The sequence below is a fragment of the Cydia amplana genome, chromosome 23 (genome assembly GCF_948474715.1).
Source record: "Cydia amplana chromosome 23, ilCydAmpl1.1, whole genome shotgun sequence".
Classification (NCBI taxonomy): Eukaryota; Metazoa; Arthropoda; class Insecta; order Lepidoptera; family Tortricidae; genus Cydia; species Cydia amplana.
The window spans coordinates 1618234-1636442 of NC_086091.1; the positions used below are offsets into that span (position 1 = coordinate 1618234).

General features: G+C 36.0%; 1 protein-coding gene and 1 long non-coding RNA gene across 2 annotated transcripts in view; both read left to right on the forward strand.

Annotated features, from left to right (window-relative positions):
* Nucleotides 1–18209, forward strand: part of LOC134658796 (irregular chiasm C-roughest protein-like) — a 147285-nt gene that overhangs the window by 45302 nt on the left and 83774 nt on the right. The window contains exons 2-4 of the mRNA XM_063514449.1: nt 8646–8945; nt 14131–14281; nt 14752–14832. Coding sequence (XP_063370519.1) covers nt 8691–8945; nt 14131–14281; nt 14752–14832 — 487 coding nt within the window. The 5' untranslated portion in view covers nt 8646–8690. The remainder of the gene's footprint in view (nt 1–8645; nt 8946–14130; nt 14282–14751; nt 14833–18209) is intronic.
* Nucleotides 1–18209, forward strand: part of LOC134658889 (uncharacterized) — a 582766-nt gene that overhangs the window by 19403 nt on the left and 545154 nt on the right. The window lies entirely within an intron of this gene.

Consider the following 18209-nt stretch of genomic DNA (forward strand, 5'->3'; position numbering starts at 1 on the left):
AATGATGCTATGTCATTTATCTTTTTAGATAACATGTGTCCATATCTCTCTTTCTCTTGTGTCTAAACCGAACATTTTTATAAACTAATTTCGGGTAGGTAGTTCAGTGTTGTTTTTAGGGTCCCGTACCTCAAAAGGAAAAAACGGAACCCTAATAGGATCACTCGTCTGTCTGTCTGTCTGTCTGTCCGTCCGTCCGTCTGTCAGAGCCTATTTTCTCCGAAACTACTGGACCAATTAAGTTGAAAATTGGTACACATATGTAAGTTTGTGACCCAAAGATGGACGTGTAACGTAAATAAATGAATTTTAAATATGGAGGTGAGTTTTGGGGGGTAAATGAGAAAATTAAAAAATAAAGTTTTTCTAACTATAACGTGTTACATATCAAATGAAAGAACTCATTGTAAGAATCTCAAATGTATTTTTTTATAATTTTAGGATAAATAGTTTAGCGGTTATTCAAGAAAATAGGCAAAAAATGACCATACCCCCCCTTATCTCCGAAACTACTGGGGTAAAAAAATACACAAAATAGTTCTTTACCTATAGATGACAGGAAAACCTGTTAGAAATGTGCAGTCAAGCGTGAGTCGAACTTAATTACTTAGTCTTTGACCCTACCCCTACGGGTTTTTTTTAAATGTTTTCTACGAAACTACTGGACCAATTAAGGTGAAAATTGGTACACATATTATGCAAATTTGTGACTCAAAGACGGAAATGTAACGCAAACAAATGAATTTTAAACATGGGAGCCACTTTTGGGGGGTAAATGGGAAACTTAAAAAATAAAGTTTTTCAAACTATATCTTGTTACATATCAAATGAAAGAGCTCATTGTGAGTAACACAAATTTTTTTTGGTAATTTTAGGATAAATAGTTAGGACAAAAAACGAGGAAGCGTTTCGAGAAAAGGTAGGTAGTGCCCTTGCGCTTCGCTTTGCTTGTCTTGGCGGGGGCACTGCCGTGCCCCCATAATTCTTAATTCATAATTCGTTTATTGTCTGTAGAACATGGGTATATACAATGATGGAACATTAAAATATAGAATCACCATGGTCTTGCCATTAGGCGTACAAACAGTCAAACTTATAACTATAACTACTTATTACTACTTAATACATAAGTCATGCAGAATACAGTATTTTTAAGTACATTATTAGTTAACAAAAGGTAGTAGTATTCTATATACCTAATAATCAGAGATGTACAAAATGGTTTTAAAAAAGCATTTAAATACAAAATGCAAAATACTTTTCAGATTTACTATTTCAAATGCAAAATACCAAATAGTTTTGCGTTTTGTATTTCAAATGCTAAATGCAAAATAGGTATTTTCAAAATACTTTTTCAAAATAAAATACCTTTTGACCAAATCTCAGATATTTTTATTTATTTTAGGTATTTATCATGAGAATAGCCATAGAATAGATAATGTTCGTCGTTTTCGTTTGATATTGACACTAGTCAGACATAATAGCCGGTTTAAACTCTCGTGGCTCGCAAGCTCATCGAGCTAATATAATTTAAACACTAACGGCACGGCATAAGGTTTATAACCGAATGACAGGCCGAATGCGAGTGTGTCGCGGCGAGCCACGAGACGCGCCGCGAGCCGAGCCGCGAGTCTAAACGGCTATAAGGCGCGCACTCTGACCAAAGAAAAAAAACCGGCCAAGTGCGAGTCGGACTCGCGCACGGAGGGTTCCGCACCATCAACAAAAAATAGAACAAAACAAGCAAAAAAACGGTCACCCATCCAAGTACTGACCCCGCCCGACGTTGCTTAACTTCGGTCAAAAATCACGTTTGTTGTATGGGAGCCCCACTTAAATCTTTATTTTATTCTGTTTTTAGTATTTGTTATTATAGCGGCAACAGAAATACATCATCTGTGAAAATTTCAACTGTCTAGCTATCACGGTTCGTGAGATACAACCTGGTGACAGACGGACGGACGGACGGACGGACGGACGGCCGGACGGACGGACGGACGGACGGACGGACAGCGGAGTCTTAGTAATAGGGTCCCGTTTTTACCCTTTGGGTACGGAACCCTAAAAAGGGCGCGCATGGCTAGCAGACGCCCCTATCGGTCAAATTCGGCAATACAAGCGTCATTCGTTCATTTCATTTTGTTTGACTGGTAATGTTGGCTAAACTTAATCACAAAGTATTTTGCATTTTGAAATGAATATTAAAAATGCAAAATACATCTCGAAAAGTATTTCAAATAAAATACAAAATGTTTTTTACTAAAAGGCATTTAAATGCAAAATACAAAATAGGTATTTTGCATTTTGTATTTGCATTTTAAATAGAAGTATTTCAAATAAATCGCATCTCTGCTAATAATAACTTATCAAGATTAGACGTATTTCTAAATAAATTACATAATATTCTAACCAAAGTCTGTTACAAAAACAAAAAAGTAATCGTTTGCGGTGATTTTAATATAGACCTGTTACGAGATACGAGTACCCCAGATACGAGTATGTAGTGTATGGTATGGAGATGAACCTAACGTAGGGTTGCCATACGTCCCGGTACGCCGGGACATGTCCCGGTTTGAAGCATGGTGTCACGGCGTCCCGACCGATAAGAAAATTGTCCCGGTTTAAAAATCATAGTTATTTAGTAGGGGGCTGGACTTGGTAAATAATAATATACCTACATTTCTACGTTTCATATGGCCAAATTAAAAAAAAAATGTTTTATGGTACCTACTTTTAGCTATTTAATGTCCAATATCAGTTTCTCAGACACACAATCATTAGATGGTTATGTAAATTATGTTATTTTGTAGCTTTTAAAGTCTGTAATGTAGAGCTCGAATTTCAGGCTCCCGTGGGCCTAAAACCTCATCAATGGAACCTCGGCCCTCCGAGTAACTCTTGTCTTGACGATTGGTTCGTGTTAGAGCGCTGCTTTCTTACAGCTCGACCTTCGGCGTCGCTTAATTTTTAACAAATATAAACATTTGTTTCAGAAGCTTGGCATTTGCCTCGCATGAAAGCTCACCGCGCTGGTTATAAATACGCTTCGGGCTTATTAAGTAATGTGCCTTCAGCCTCACTTTTTACCTAAATTTTTTGGTTTGTCTTCCAAATCTCCTCTTCTTCAGCTTAGCCTTTGACCTCGCTGCGCCAAGCTCGGCCTGCGGTCTCGCTTTTTAATACAATGGACATTGGTTGGCGTCTATGCTCTAGCTGAGCTTATCCTGAAGCACGGCTTCGACCTCGCATGAAAGCTCGCCTCGCTAGGGAACAAAAAATCTCGCGCTCGCTGCGCTCGCGTTTTTTGCTTGTTGACCCTGAATCTATATGGTAACTTGACTGGTCAATGAATAGTCATTTAGACACATGGAAAATTTATCTCCGAAACTATTGTGCTAAAATATTGAAAAAAAAACACAAAATAATTCTTTACCTATCGATGACAGGAAAACCTATTAGAAATGTGCAGTCAAGCGTGAGTCGGACTTAATTACTTAGTTTTTGATGCTACCCCTACGGGTTTTTTATAGAAATTTCACTCACGTTTCACATGAAAAAATACATTGTTAAAAATTGTGTAATGTACGGAACCCTAGGAGCGCGAGTTCGACTCGCACTTGGCCGGTTTTATTTATATCTCCGTTGACATTTGCTGGGACGTCAGTCTTTCCGTGACCACAGCTTCTTCATCAATTTTATCAATAGGTATAACACTTTAAACTCTCGCGTTTTGTACACATATTTAATTACACAAACGGGTCTACCGCGATATAGTTTCATTCCGTGAGCACAGCTGGTGCAACTCAGCTGAAACGTCGGAATTTAAGGTAAAAACAATGAAACTATATCGCGGTAGACCCGTTTGTGTAATTAAATAAATGTCATCAATACTCCCTATTACTGCAATGTTTTGCCGCCAGAGTGCAGTACTAGCGACGTAAGTACGTATACCATAGAGTAACTTATACATACTGTACCTTAAACTGTTTTTTGTCAAGTTTTCACAGATATTCAAATCTGATATTGATACATCAAGGCGGGTTGTTTCCAAAGGGCCTACCGAGAAACGCGAAATCGAAACTCAGCTATCTGCCTCTTTATCGCTTGAATATTCAAGAGTGATAGAGAGGTTATATTATTATATTACACGACTCTCTCCTTTGCGGTAGACCCTTAGATTGTGACTTATATGTGGGAGTGGCGAAATATTGTTGTTTGCTTCTCAAATAGCTAATGTGCAGCAAGCGATACTCAGGTACTAGTTAATTTTAAACATAAGAAAACTAAGGGATTCAGATCGAAAAGGTCATTGGCGTGGCGGAGCCCCTTAAGTAACATCAATTTCAAGGACATTGGGTGTTGACACTGTTGACAGCCCATTAATATGAGTTTAAAAGCGGTTTTATGACATTTTTTCAACGATTTTAACAAGTCTTCAAAAGTTTCGGTTTCGGTTTCGGCCGAAACTAGAGCCAAAGCCGAACATTCGGTTTCGGTTTCGGCAAAAAAACATGTTTCGGTCGGACACTAATTTATTTGAGTGCGGCACGATTCAAATCGTTGTATATAGGCATATTATTAGGATACATGAAAAGTAATTTCAGCTTTTTTAAAAATTCATCCCCTAAAAGGTTTAAGAAGGGGTTGAAAGTTGGTAGAGAGATCAAATTTTATTTAAAGCTAGGAACTTCAAACTTCGTAAATAGGTAGTTAGGTAGTAGGTTTTACTAAATAGTGGACTTGAAAATATGCTTGAGGTTGAGAGGGATTATATCGAGAACAATTTTATTCAGTTAGGGGCTTGAAACTTCGTAGCCAGGTTGTGTATAATAATTAACAAATGATTAACAGTCCCTACTGCTATCTTTTGCTGCATAATGTTCTAAGCTAATGTAGAATATGTAACCACCAATATACAAATCCACGCGTACGAAGTCGCGGGCAACAGCTAGTGTGAATATAAACAGCAAGCGATACTCAGGTACTAGTTAATTTTAACTGCTCTATACGAAGAATCCGGGATTACGGCTACTCGGGCAGAGCTGCTCATAATTATTAGACTACATACGGACTACTAGGATGGCCAATATTTAATAAAACCGGACAAGTGCGCGTCGGGCTCGCCTACTGTGAGTTCCGTACTTTCTAGTATTTGTTGTTATAGCGGCAACAGAAATATATCATCTGTGAAAATTTCAACTGTCTAGCTATCACGGTTCATGAGATACAGCCTGGTGACAGACAGACAGACAGACAGGCAGTGGAGTCTTAGTAATAGGGTCCCGTTTTTACCCTTTGGGTACGGAACCCAAATAAAGTGTTTGGCTGTACTGATGAGCAATATCCACATTAAAAAATTACAGAAATTTTTCATATTCATTTTTGACGACTGGTCTGGCCTAGTGGGTAATGACCAGAGCTCGGCGGGGGTGAGCTATTTTCCTTATAATATGACGTAAGACATGGCAAATTATAAGGTAAATAGCTCACCACCGCCGAGCTCTGGTAATGACCCTGCCTATGAATCTTAATATCATTATTCAATCGATATCTACGTTAATATTATGCAATAATAACATTTTGACAGATAAGAAATTTGGCTCGTTGGGTGGATGACGTTCGAAACATCGCGGGGCATTTTTGTATGAGACTTGCCCAAGACCGGGATAAGTGGCGTACCGGGATAAGTGGAGCTCAGCAGTGGGCGACTGAAGGCTAAAATGATGATGATGAAGAAATTGATTATAAAACAGTTTATGTTTATGTTGAACGTAATTTATGGTTTTGAAATGCACCATAGCGGGTTTATGACATGTGTGTAGATAAACATACATAAGTTAACTATCCTTAGCAGCAGTGTGTGCTAATAGCCATCCTATTTCACATGTATTATCTCCGTCTAATCTGAAACTTCGGAAAGTTGCTCTAGCGCCATTTCCCTGTTTCAGCATTTTTCATTTTACCTGACGCTGCAGTTCCCTGTTTAAGGCTAATTTTATTAGTACCAGTGTTAAGTCACTGTGCATGTAAAGCTATTTAACGAGTTGGTACAATGAGCTGCAATATTGCATGGACACATTATGAATGAATCCATTTATAATTATCCTACCTATCCTTTGCCATAAATTTGTGTTTTGTACAATAAAGAGTTTATACATACATAAATTTTGCGGCTCGATGTATCTGAATAATTTTTTTGTTTTAATATCTACCAAGTTCACTTTTTAATAGAAGCTATTACCCGCGACTTTACCTTAAGGGATTGGGAGTAATGGGGGGCCTATACTGTCTCCATAACAAATTTCATATAAATCAGCTTAGCAATCTAAGAGTGAAGAAGTAAACAGAGATTTAGACAAAGGTTACTGTAGCATTTATTATATAAGAAGAGATTAGAAGGAAGGCATTGCCGCAGTTATTATCTTAGCATTAGAAGATATATTCTCTATTGTCTTAATATATTGAAACTTAGATATATAAATATGAGAAATAAGCATAAAACATTATCTTAAGGTTTATTTCATCTAACTTGAAGTAATAACCACCTAAATAACCTTAAGGAAGAATTACGTAAAGCTACATTGTACTACGGAAATACCTACTTAAACAAAGACGGAAGAGGAAAACTATACATTTATCTTTTCACCCCTTCTTACTACAGAAAAATCTGGGAAGAGGAAACGAAACGACATTAAGGAATTTCGATTCAGACTCCGCTTGAAAGCTCTACTACAAGTTTTCGATCTAGATCATAGTGAGATTTCTTTTATTTACTAAAATATTGGGCAAGTACTTTTAGAAAACTGTAAAAGGTTACATCAACCCTTTTGTTTTGTTTTTCTGCAACGCACACGTACAGCAAACCTACCATTACTGATGCTTCTTGTTCTTTATTTTATTTTTAGTTTGATATTGTTATTGTTTCTATTTTTGCCACAATGTGTATACACCGCCATTTATCCGCTTGCCACAATACTGTGGCAAGCGGATAAATGGTTTATCTATCTATCTATCTAAATTATAAATTGAAATCTTAAATAGCTTGATCCATATAGACCATAGTAGAGCTTCAGTTATACTTCCTTCCTCAGACCATAAAATGCTGCAGTGAATTCGCCGTCTTTTGCAATAGCTTCATATGATTTATTTTTACTCCACCGTATATAATACGGGTTAAGACATGTTTATACCCTTTAAAGCGTGCATTTTGAGCAAGTTTTCCCTTTTAAGTTTTCGAATATATCACTTTATGGACTTAAGTTCGGACAAATGTGAATGATATTGAAGTTTAGCGAAAAAGGTAATAAGAAAGTTTTAAATTAAATTTTCTTGGTAAAATATACACATTCCTTTTCACAGTGGAACTTTCACATACGGTGCTAGTAGAGATCAGGGATGTTGTGGATGCCGATTTTTTTACATCCACGGACGCGGATGCGGATGCGGATTTTTAAAGGCTTACATCCGCGGATGCGTATGCGGATGTCAAGATAGGTACATAAAAAACGTCAAATATTACATTTTAGTAATTTTTATTTCAAAAAACCGGCCAAGTGCGAGTCGGACTCGCGTTCCAAGGGTTCCGTACATTAAGTCCCACTCACGCTTGACTGCTAATTTCTAATAGTTTTTTTTGGCTACTGACTAAAATAACCTAGCATTTACGCCGATGCTAAGACGTTCCTGTACCGACCTGTTCCACATCCGCATCCGCATTAAATCCGCATCGATTTTATGCGGATGCAGATGTGGATGTTGAAAATAATGCGGAAGTTCCGCGGTTGCAGATGCGGATGCGGATATTCGCAACATCCCTGGTAGAGATGCATAAGAAGTAGGCTCAAGATGATTTTTATCTGCTGCTACTTTTTTGGGAGTTGCACATTGACCATTACTTTTACGGGAACTGAAATCCAACTTATTTGACAGTCTGTTTGTTTCAGCCCTAAGTATTTTCATGATGAATAAGGTTTTGACTTTCAAAATCAAATCTTTGATTTTGAAGATCCTTTATTAACAAAGAAACGTTATTACTTATTATCAATGAATTCATTTATAATTTCTCCATGCAATTTTGCAGCTGTACAATAATGGCGTATAGTTTCGCTGCTAATTTTCTTAAGTAGGAAGTAAATAGGAACGTAAAGTAATTATCTGTAGAAGAGGAGAATAGTAGATTAGTAAGAATTCTTAATAGTGAACAAAAAAAGTAAACGAAGGAAAATACTATTCTCTTTAATAATTAAACTAGGTAGTTACTTAGTGTAATTGTTAAATCTGAACCAAGTAAATTGTTCAACAAATCCTTTAGTTTCATTACTTTGCAAGTCACAAAGGATTTTCTACAAACCAGACCTGCAATTCACAAAAGTATCTACTTTGAGTTAATAATGGACCAATTTAACATAGGCTTCTGATGAAGTATCAAATTATAGTAGTAATAAGCTAAAATGTACTATAAAGAATAAGAGGCTGTTCTGTGCCCGTGAGCGTATATAATTTAATTTACCTCGTTATTAATTAAATTATACCTACAAAATACTCTCTCAAAACACCGCCGAATCCCCCAAGGCACCATCTCGACCCCGATCCTTTCAACAAAAGTGAAATAATATTGTTCTAACATTAACGTATTTTTGTTACAGATCCAAGAAACGTAATCCATGGCAACATATGGATACATTTGAAGTATGTCACGAAAAACATACACCTGCCACAGGAGTAACGGACATAATGATTGCAAAGAGATAGCGAACGATGAAACAATGAAAACAAGTGTCAGTGTAAAGTCACAGTGTAGAGTGACGAGTAGATGTGCCAATGCGTTGTTCCTGCTGTTGAGGATACAGAAGGTGACTGTGTTGCAGCAATGGACGATGTTCTGTTTGTTGTTTAGTTGTGTTTGTGCGAGGGAACAGAAGTTTGCTATTGAGCCTCAAGATCAGGTCAGTCATCATCATCTTCCTTGCGTTGTCCCGGCATTTTGCCACGGTTCATGGAAGCCTGGGGTCCGCTTGGCAACTAATCCCAAGAATTGGCGTAGGCACCTAGTTAGTCCGTAGCCAAATGGCAAAAAACGGAACCCTTATAGATTCGTCATGTCTGTCTGTCCGTCTGTCTGTCCGTCTGTCTGTCCGTCCGTATGTCACAGCCACTTTTCTCCGAAACTATAAGAACTATACTGTTGAAACTTGGTAAGTAGATGTATTCTGTGAACCGCATTAAGATTTTCACACAAAAATAGAAAAAAAAAACAATAAATTTTTGGGGTTTCCCATACTTTGAACTGAAACTCAAAATTTTTTTTTTCATCAAACCCATACGTGTGGGGTATCTATGGATAGGTCTTCAAAAATGATATTGAGGTTCCTAATATCATTTTTTTCTAAACTGAATAGTTTGCGCGAGAGACACTTCCAAAGTGGTAAAATGTGTGTCCCCCCCCCCCGTAACTTCTAAAATAAGAGAATGATAAAACTAAAAAAAATATATGATGTACATTACCATGTAAACTTCCACCGAAAATTGGTTTGAACGAGATCTAGTAAGTAGTTTTTTTTTTATACGTCATAAATCGCCTAAATACGGAACCCTTCATGGGCGAGTCCGACTCGCACTTGGCCGCTTTTTTACGAAAGCAACTGCCATCTGACCTTCCAACCCATAGGGTAAACTAGGTTAGATTAGTCCGGTTTCCTCACGATGTTTTCCTTCAACGAAAAGCGACTAGTAAATATCAAATGATATTTCGTACATAAGTTCCGGAAAACTCATTGGTACGAGCCGGGGTTTGAACCCGCGACCTTCGGATTGAAAGTCGCACGCTCTTACCGCTAGGCCACCAGCGCTTCAAGATCAGGTTAGTATTTAGACTTTAAGATAAACCATATCAGTTCTAAACTATAACAAAATGTTAAATCTGAATGGAGCTCCTATTCGTCTGAGCCACTATAAATTATAAACAGATTTGGATAAACGATTGCCATTCTTCGAAAATCTGTTTATCCGATATTCGTGTTTCGTAAATGCCCGAAATAGCTTACCGAATAACTCATATAAAATGTCGAATTTGATGATATTTTAATATATATTTGAAACAAATTAAATTCGTGGGAATGGACATTATTGTAAACATAATTTAGTAATAAGTACCGGGAAGTAAACAGGAAAGAAAAATGTTTGATAGATTTGGTTTGAACTGAAATTATGTAGAATATTCAAATATAATTCTAAGTTAAATACAAAAGGATTTTGATATTATTTTCGGCATAACGACTGAATAAGAAGTCTTGCGGGGTTTCATTTCCCAGATAATTCATTTTCCCGAGTGTCCCACTTTCGCAGAAAGTGTCTGTGCCACAAATTCGGCGAAACCTTAAAGTAGGTAATCATTGATGAAATTCGAAGAAGCACAGTGATTATTTTTGACAGAAAGCCTCACTATACACTAAAATAGACTAAAAATCGTCAGTACCATAAATTTACAATTTATTTTTTCTACTCCAGCACTTAAATGTGTCAATTAAATGACTGACAGTGATATCTAAAGCAATGTCATTTGAATGCTTTGTCTATAGGCTCATAAGATGACTGCTAGCAGTCATCTTATGAGTATAATACAACTGCTTTATTTTTTTTAAAGATACAAGTTCCGATCATCTTGATTGAAAGAGGTATGTTTTCATTTACAATAATAACTCTTTTTTTTTTTAAATAATAACTCTTTTTTTTTAATAATAACTCTTTTTTTTTAATAATAACTTTTTTTTTTTTTTGCTGCAGCTGTCATAGAAAAAGTAATGTATGCAACAGCTCATAATTGGTTCTTAAAATTCTCGGGTCTTTTTTTACAAAACTCGACTACGTCTCGTTTTGTAACTTCGACCCTTGAATTTTAAGAACCCTTATTATATCACTGTTGCATAAACTACTATATTCGTATCGCACATTTACAGACTCGTTTACTAATCAATTATTAGTAGATCGTGTCGCATGTACTTGTAGCGACGCGATGAAATCGCGGAGTGAGCCACGACTGATATAGATTTAGATTTTTTTCAAATTAATAAATAAATTTAATAACTTCATAATTATTTTCCCTATTTTCATTGGAGCCCTAAAATCTAAACCCAACCAACTCACGTATGTAATATTGGTATCCGGTTCATTTATGGCTTGCGAAAATATGACCACGTCTCCTATTACCGTTCGGAGCTCAAGTGGCTCCCCATACGTTTGCGACGCAATTCTCACATTCTTGCTCACCTGTACGGTATTCTCTTCAACCCCTCTACCCCTATCTACCTGAAGGAGCGATTCAAATACCTCTCTTCTTTAAGATGCTCCCAGAACTATCTGCTTGCCCAAATTTCTTCTTCTTCTAAATTCTATAACGATTCTTTTACCTTCCAAGCAATTCGGTTGTGGAATGCTCTGCCGTCTGAGCTAAGACATGCTAAATCGCTTCCCATTTTTAAGGCTCAACTCAAAACTCACTATCTGTCCCTTCCTCAAACTCGTTAATAATTACATTCTGTCTGTCTGTCTGATTCTGTGTTGTGTGATATATTTATGTATGTATGTATTTATTTATTTATGTATATATGTATTTATTTATTTATTTATATATTTATTTATTTATATATCGCATTAATGTATGTAATCATATTGTAATATATTTAGTTGTGCTGATTTTGTTTTTTTCCTGTTCTGGCTGTCCATTTATATTTGCTACCCTTATACATATTTCTTCCCGTCGAAAATGTCTACTACCTGAAGGTTGTCTGGAAGAGATCGCTTTTTAGCGATAAGACCGCCTGTTGTTGCTTAGTTTTATGTTAATTTGCTGTATTTAATCATGTTTTCATTGTGCACAATAAAGAATATTATTATTATTATTATTATTATTATTATTATTGTAAGGAATTTGCAAACATCCATTATACGGCCCGAATCCTTACCAATATATTATCAAGTAAACATGTAGTTGACAGCGTATCTTATCGATATAACGGCCTTAGCGGCCATATTAAAAATTCTTCCCTAGGGACGGAAAAGATTTTTGTAAATGAGAAAAGGATTTATGTAAAGTATTTGGCTTATGTATGTAATGTGAAGGGCTAGTTGCTTGTTCTGGGCTATTTGGTAGGAAAACGTTGGGTTTTGATAGTAAAATCAAGGAAAACTAGGAAAAGGTCTTATATTTTTATATGATTTTGGTACAATTAGTTATAAGTAGGTAATTTCAAATATTTGATATGATTAATGATTATAAAATGATGTGTGTTTTAAATGATCTGGGTACAGGCTAACGCGAAAAAACCACCTCCTTTTGGCTACTTAAGCATATTTTCCTGAAGATCTACTGACAGGACCTTCTAACATTCAAGAAAAGAGCATACTTTCTTCTGAAATACCGGCAACGTACTTACAACTCCTATGTTGCAAGTATCCATGGACGACGATAATTGCTTACCATTAGGCGATCTCTGAAAAAAATCTATTAATCTATTTTTTTACATTTTTTAAGCAGGTTTCCATTAAAAAACAATTTTCTCCTGTTTCTGTAAATAAATTTTCTACGAGTAGTAATAAAAATGCAATAATTCCACATTACGGAGCGCACGTTAAACAGCAATAGAAAATCAAAGAAATTAAACGAATGTGTTTTAAAATGCAATTTGTATTCGAGCTCCATCTCAAAGCGATCACGGTTAATGTTCATGGATAAAAGTTTATTCGCGGGATAAAAACTAATGAGACGAAAAATAAACAATGCACCCTGAATTCAGGGGACAGAGGCAGCCGCGGGCGGTCTACCCCAATACGCAAGGACTTTCGATAAAAGAATTAAAAAATCATTATTAAATAAATATAAATAAAATAAATAAATATTATAGGACACAGATTGACTAAGTCCCACAGTAAGCTCAAGAAGGCTTGTGTTGTGGTTACTTAGACAACGATATATATACCTAATATACAAATACATAAATACATAGAAAACACCCAAGACTAAGGAATAAATATCTGTGTCATCACACAAAAAATGCCCTTACCGGGATTCGAACCCAGGACTGCGGCTTCATAGGCAGTCACTAATAGCCACTAGGCCAGACCAGTCGTCAAAAAAAAAAAAACAATTTTACACAATTTTTGTCTGCCAAACTGAAGGACAGTTTGTTAGCAGAGGGACTCCCTTACAACAGAGATAAAACTCTTTTGATGATAGTTTTTTTGTAGTTTTACATGTACCTATGTAAAATGTATAATTATTGGTGCAATAAAGAATATTTACTTACTTACTTTTGAAAATTAATAATGTATAAATAAATTAATATTTGGGGACAAATTTACACAGATGGATCTTGAGGGAAATTCAAATTTATATTTTGTCATTAAAATGATGTCATAGATAAAAAACTAATTTTTTTTCGAGTCAAAAACTTTTATTTTCTACTTTATCATAATCAGAACACATTGTACAAAACCCCACTATTTATGTCTCACCTTTAATTTTAAATTATTTATACATATAGGTACTTACTAAAACTAACTGCCTGTTATGTCCTGGAAAAATATCTTTTTGATTGGAGTAAAACAGATATAGCGTCAGTCACAGGCATTGCTTTTTAACTTAAATAGTCTCCAAAATATTCAGTCTTTCACGTAAAAAGATTTTTTTGTCATTGAAATTATATTCTTTGCAATGAAGTAGGTAGCTTTTTCTGTCCTTATTAAAAAAATGTCTCACAAGCTTTTATTTTCCCAAAAATCTATTATTTCGCTCTTAAAAATGTATTTCGCAGCTTTTATTATTTTATTAATAATTAAATTCCTACAGTTATTAGTTGCAAGTAAAATTTAATTCATTTTCCGGCTTCCAATGAAGCTGAAAATTTGCATACTTACATATGTAAGTCGGGTGACAATGCAATATTATGGTACAATCGAGCTGATCTGATGATGGAGACCATATGAACTCTGTGATAAAACATGGCAACCTAATTGTGTTTGGGGTTTTTATGATTGTCTCGATGAGTATTAATTGGTTGCCTGTGGAAAGAAAAGTACAGTCAGCGATAAAAGCTTGTGCAGAAAATGAAATTATTGCCAAAAACTTATTTACAGAGCGCAGTCGCCGGATCAAGAGTGACGCTACCCTGTCGAGTGGTCAACAAAGTTGGGCAGTTGCAATGGACCAAAGATGACTTTGGACTTGGCACACATCGGCATCTCACCGGCTACGAGAGATACAGGATGGTTGGCAGCGATGAGGAAGGTACGTTTTATATCCATACCAATAATTTTAAAAGAAATAGAACAGCTAATAGCCGAGCCGAACATAATAGGTGAAACCAAAGCGCATCGTCTCCGTTGGCTTGGCTACCTCGAACGGATGGGTGAAGATCGGGCAGCCAAAAGGGCCTACTTGGGTCGACCAACTGGACGCCGTCATGTTGGTCGTCCTAAATATCGTTGGGCGGGCAGAGTGGAGGCAGATCTCCGTGAGCTCGGCGTCGGCGAAAGCTGGCGTGATACCGCTCTGGACCGAGCAAAGTGGCGTGCTCTTGTGTAGGAGGCCAAGATTCATTTTTTGTCATCGCGCCAGCCAAGTAAGTAAGTAATTTTAAAAGAAAAAGCGATGCTAGAAACGAAATTACATGGAGCAGCCTGTTTTTATAATCAGTCTATCTGATGGTAAAACATTAGACACACGCCATCATATTGAAATTGCCATTTTTGTTGCAGGTGACTACTCTTTGGACATCAGAGAGGTGACACTAGACGATGATGCCCTGTATCAGTGCCAAGTCAGTTCAGGACCTAGAGGTCAGTAAATTTTCTCTAGATTCTTCTTCTTCCTCGCGACATCCCGGCATTTTGCCACAGGGAGCCTGGGGTCTTGCTCTAGATGAACACTCTTCATTGCCTCCGTTGTGCACGGGTGCACGAAGCAGGTGCACGCCCTCGGGTACCATCGCGGGTAAAATCCCTCGCACGCGTGCGCGCCAGTTAGCGTCATACTATTTTTCAATAGGCCATTACTCGCTCCGTGCAAGGCAAGAACTAAACTATATTTGCAAGGGCAGACTCTGATAAAAACCTTAAAAGGAGTTAGCTGGGTGGAACAAAAACAGTAAATCTCTTCCAAACTATCACAAGCATGAACATGAGTTTAAATCAGATCAGATATCCACGCAAAACTTCTCATTTCAAGCCAAATGCAGGAAATTATTTGGCTATGATACACGCCATAGAGACCGTTTCAGATCAGCACAAAGGAGTTAATTAATACGAACCAGTCTTTGTTTCGCCTCGCTTCGGGCCGTGCGTTTGGCAGCATTGACGGGACCATACTAGCTATCAAAACTATGAGGACGAAAGCGGAATGCGAATTTTGCAGTGCGAAGATAAATTTAACTACATTTCAGGTTTGATTCTGCCAAAACCCTGTGCCTGTTGATCCCCGTTATAATTTTGACTAATTTGTCCACCAGCATCTTTATCTGGCAGCAAGATCTGATGAATAAATTTGTGCGTTACTGTATGTAAATCTGTAGCATTTCATGACTCTCCTTAATTATATATCTATCTAATACCTTTAAACGAGTAATTCTTGCTTACCTATTTATTTATTTATATGTTTATTTATATATATATTTCGGGGATCTCGGAAACGGCTCTAACGATTTCGATGAAATTTGCTATATGGGGGTTTTCGGGGGTAAAAAATCGATCTATATAGGTCTTATCTCTGGAAAACGCGCATTTTTGAGTTTTATAATTATGTTTTCCGAGCAAAGCTCGGTCTTCCAGATATTTAGTAATTATGTCGTTTATAAAAGTCTATGAAGACGAATCGAAAAAGTAGGTACTTATAATTATTTTAATCTGCTCGCTGATGGCTTAAATATTTTTTTATAAGGTTATAATTTCAAATCTCAGGGATAGTTTAGGAATAATAAGTAATCTTCTACTAACGTTTATCTTTTTGCTCCGTCATCTATATATATAAATGCAAGTGTCCTGACTGACTGACTGACTGACTGACTGACTGATTCATCAACGCAGAGCCGAAACTACAAAAGCTAGAAAGTTGAAATTTGCACACTAGGTTGAATTTATAAAGTGTACAAGAGATAAGAAGCGATTTTGAAAAATTCAACCCCTAAGGGGGTTAAAAAGGGGATGAAAGGTTGTATGGGGTGCAAGTTTTATTTTAAGCTAGGAATTTGAAACTTTGTAAAAATGTACTATATTAAAAAACAAGAAAACTAATTTCTGCGTTTTCGAAAATTCATCCCCCAAGGTGGTGGAAAAGGGGTTGAAAGTTTGTATGGAGATCAAATATTTTTGTGAGTGTTGGACTTGAAACTTTGTATATGGAGATATTATTATAAGACGGGAAAAGTAATTTCAGCGTTTTTGAAAATTCATCCCCTAACAGGGTTAAAAAGGGGTTGAAAATTTGAATCCATTACAAATGCTTTGAAACTTCTTAGAAAGGCATAATAGCCGATGACAAAAAAAAGTAATTGCGACGTTTTAGGTAATTCAACCCCTAAGGGGGTAAAAAAGGGGATGAAACTTTGTCCTGGGGTGCAAATTTTATTTTAAGCTAGGACCTTGAAACTTCGTAAAAAGGTATTAAATTAAAAAACAAGAAAACTAATTTAAGCGTTTTTAAAAATTCATCCCCCAAGGTGGTAAATAGGGGTTGAAAATTTGTACGGAGATCAAATATTTTTGAGAGTGCGGGACTTGAATCTTTGTATTTGGGGATATTATTAAAATACAGGAAAAGTAATTTCAGCGTTTTGTAAAATTCATCCCCTAACAGGGTTAAACAGGGGTTGAAAGTTTGAATCCATTACAAATGCTTTGAAACTTCTTAGAAAGGCATAATAGCCGATTACAAAAAAAAAGTAATTGCAACGTTTTTGGAAATTTAACCCCTAAGGGGGTTAAAAAGGGGATGAAAGTTCGTTATAGGGTGCAAATTTTATTTTAAGCTAGGAACTTGAAACTTTGCAAAAAGGTATTAAATAAAGATACAAGAAAACAAATTTCAGCGTTTTTAAAAAATCATCCCCCAAGGTGGTAAAACATGGGGTTGAAAATTTGTACGGATATCAAATATTTTTGAGAGTGCGGGACTTGAATCTTTGTATTTGATGATATTATTAGAAGACAAAACAAGTTATTTCAGTGTTTTGTAAAATTAATCCCCTAACAGGGTTAAAAAGGGGTTGAAAGTTTGAATCCGTTACAAATGCTTTGAAACTTCTTAGAAAGGCATAATAGCCGATTACAAAAAAAAGTAATTGTAACGTTTTTGGAAATTTAACCCCTAAGGGAGTTAAAAAGGGGATGAAAGTTCGTCATAGGGTGCAAATTTTATTTTAAGCTAGGAACTTGAAACTTTGCAAAAAGGTATTAAATTAAGATACAAGAAAACAAATTTCAGCGTTTTTAAAAAATCATCCCCCAATGTGGTAAAACATGGGGTTGAAAATTTGTACGGATATCAAATATTTTTGAGAGTGCGGGACTTGAATCTTTGTATTTGATGATATTATTAGAAGACAGGACAAGTTATTTCAGTGTTTTGTAAAATTAATCCCCTAACAGGGTTAAAAAGGGGTTGAAAGTTTGTATGGAGTTCAAATTTTATTTTAAGCTAGGAACTTGAAACTTCGTAAAAATATATGTTATTAAAATACAAGAAAACTAATTTCAGCGTTTTTGAATATTCATTCCCTAAAGTGGTGAAAAAGGGGTTGAAAGTTTGTAAGGATATCAAACATTTTTTCGAACGCAGGACTTGAATCTTTGTATTTGGGGATATTATTAAAATACAGGAAAAGTAATTTCAGCGTTTTGTTAAATTCATCCCCTAACAGGGTTAAACAGGGGTTGAAAGTTTGAATCCATTACAAATGCTTTGAAACTTCTTAGAAAGGCATAATAGCCGATTACAAAAAAAAGTAATTGCAACGTTTTTGGAAATTCAACCCCTAAGGGGGTTAAAAAGGGGATGAAAGTTCGTCTTAGGGTGCAAATTTTATTTTAAGCTAGGAACTTGAAACTTTGCAAAAAGGTATTAAATTAAGATACAAGAAAACGAATTTCAGCGTTTTTAAAAATTCATCCCCCAAGGTGGTAAAAGGAGGTGTGTGTGTGACGTTTGAAACGTAAACATTGTG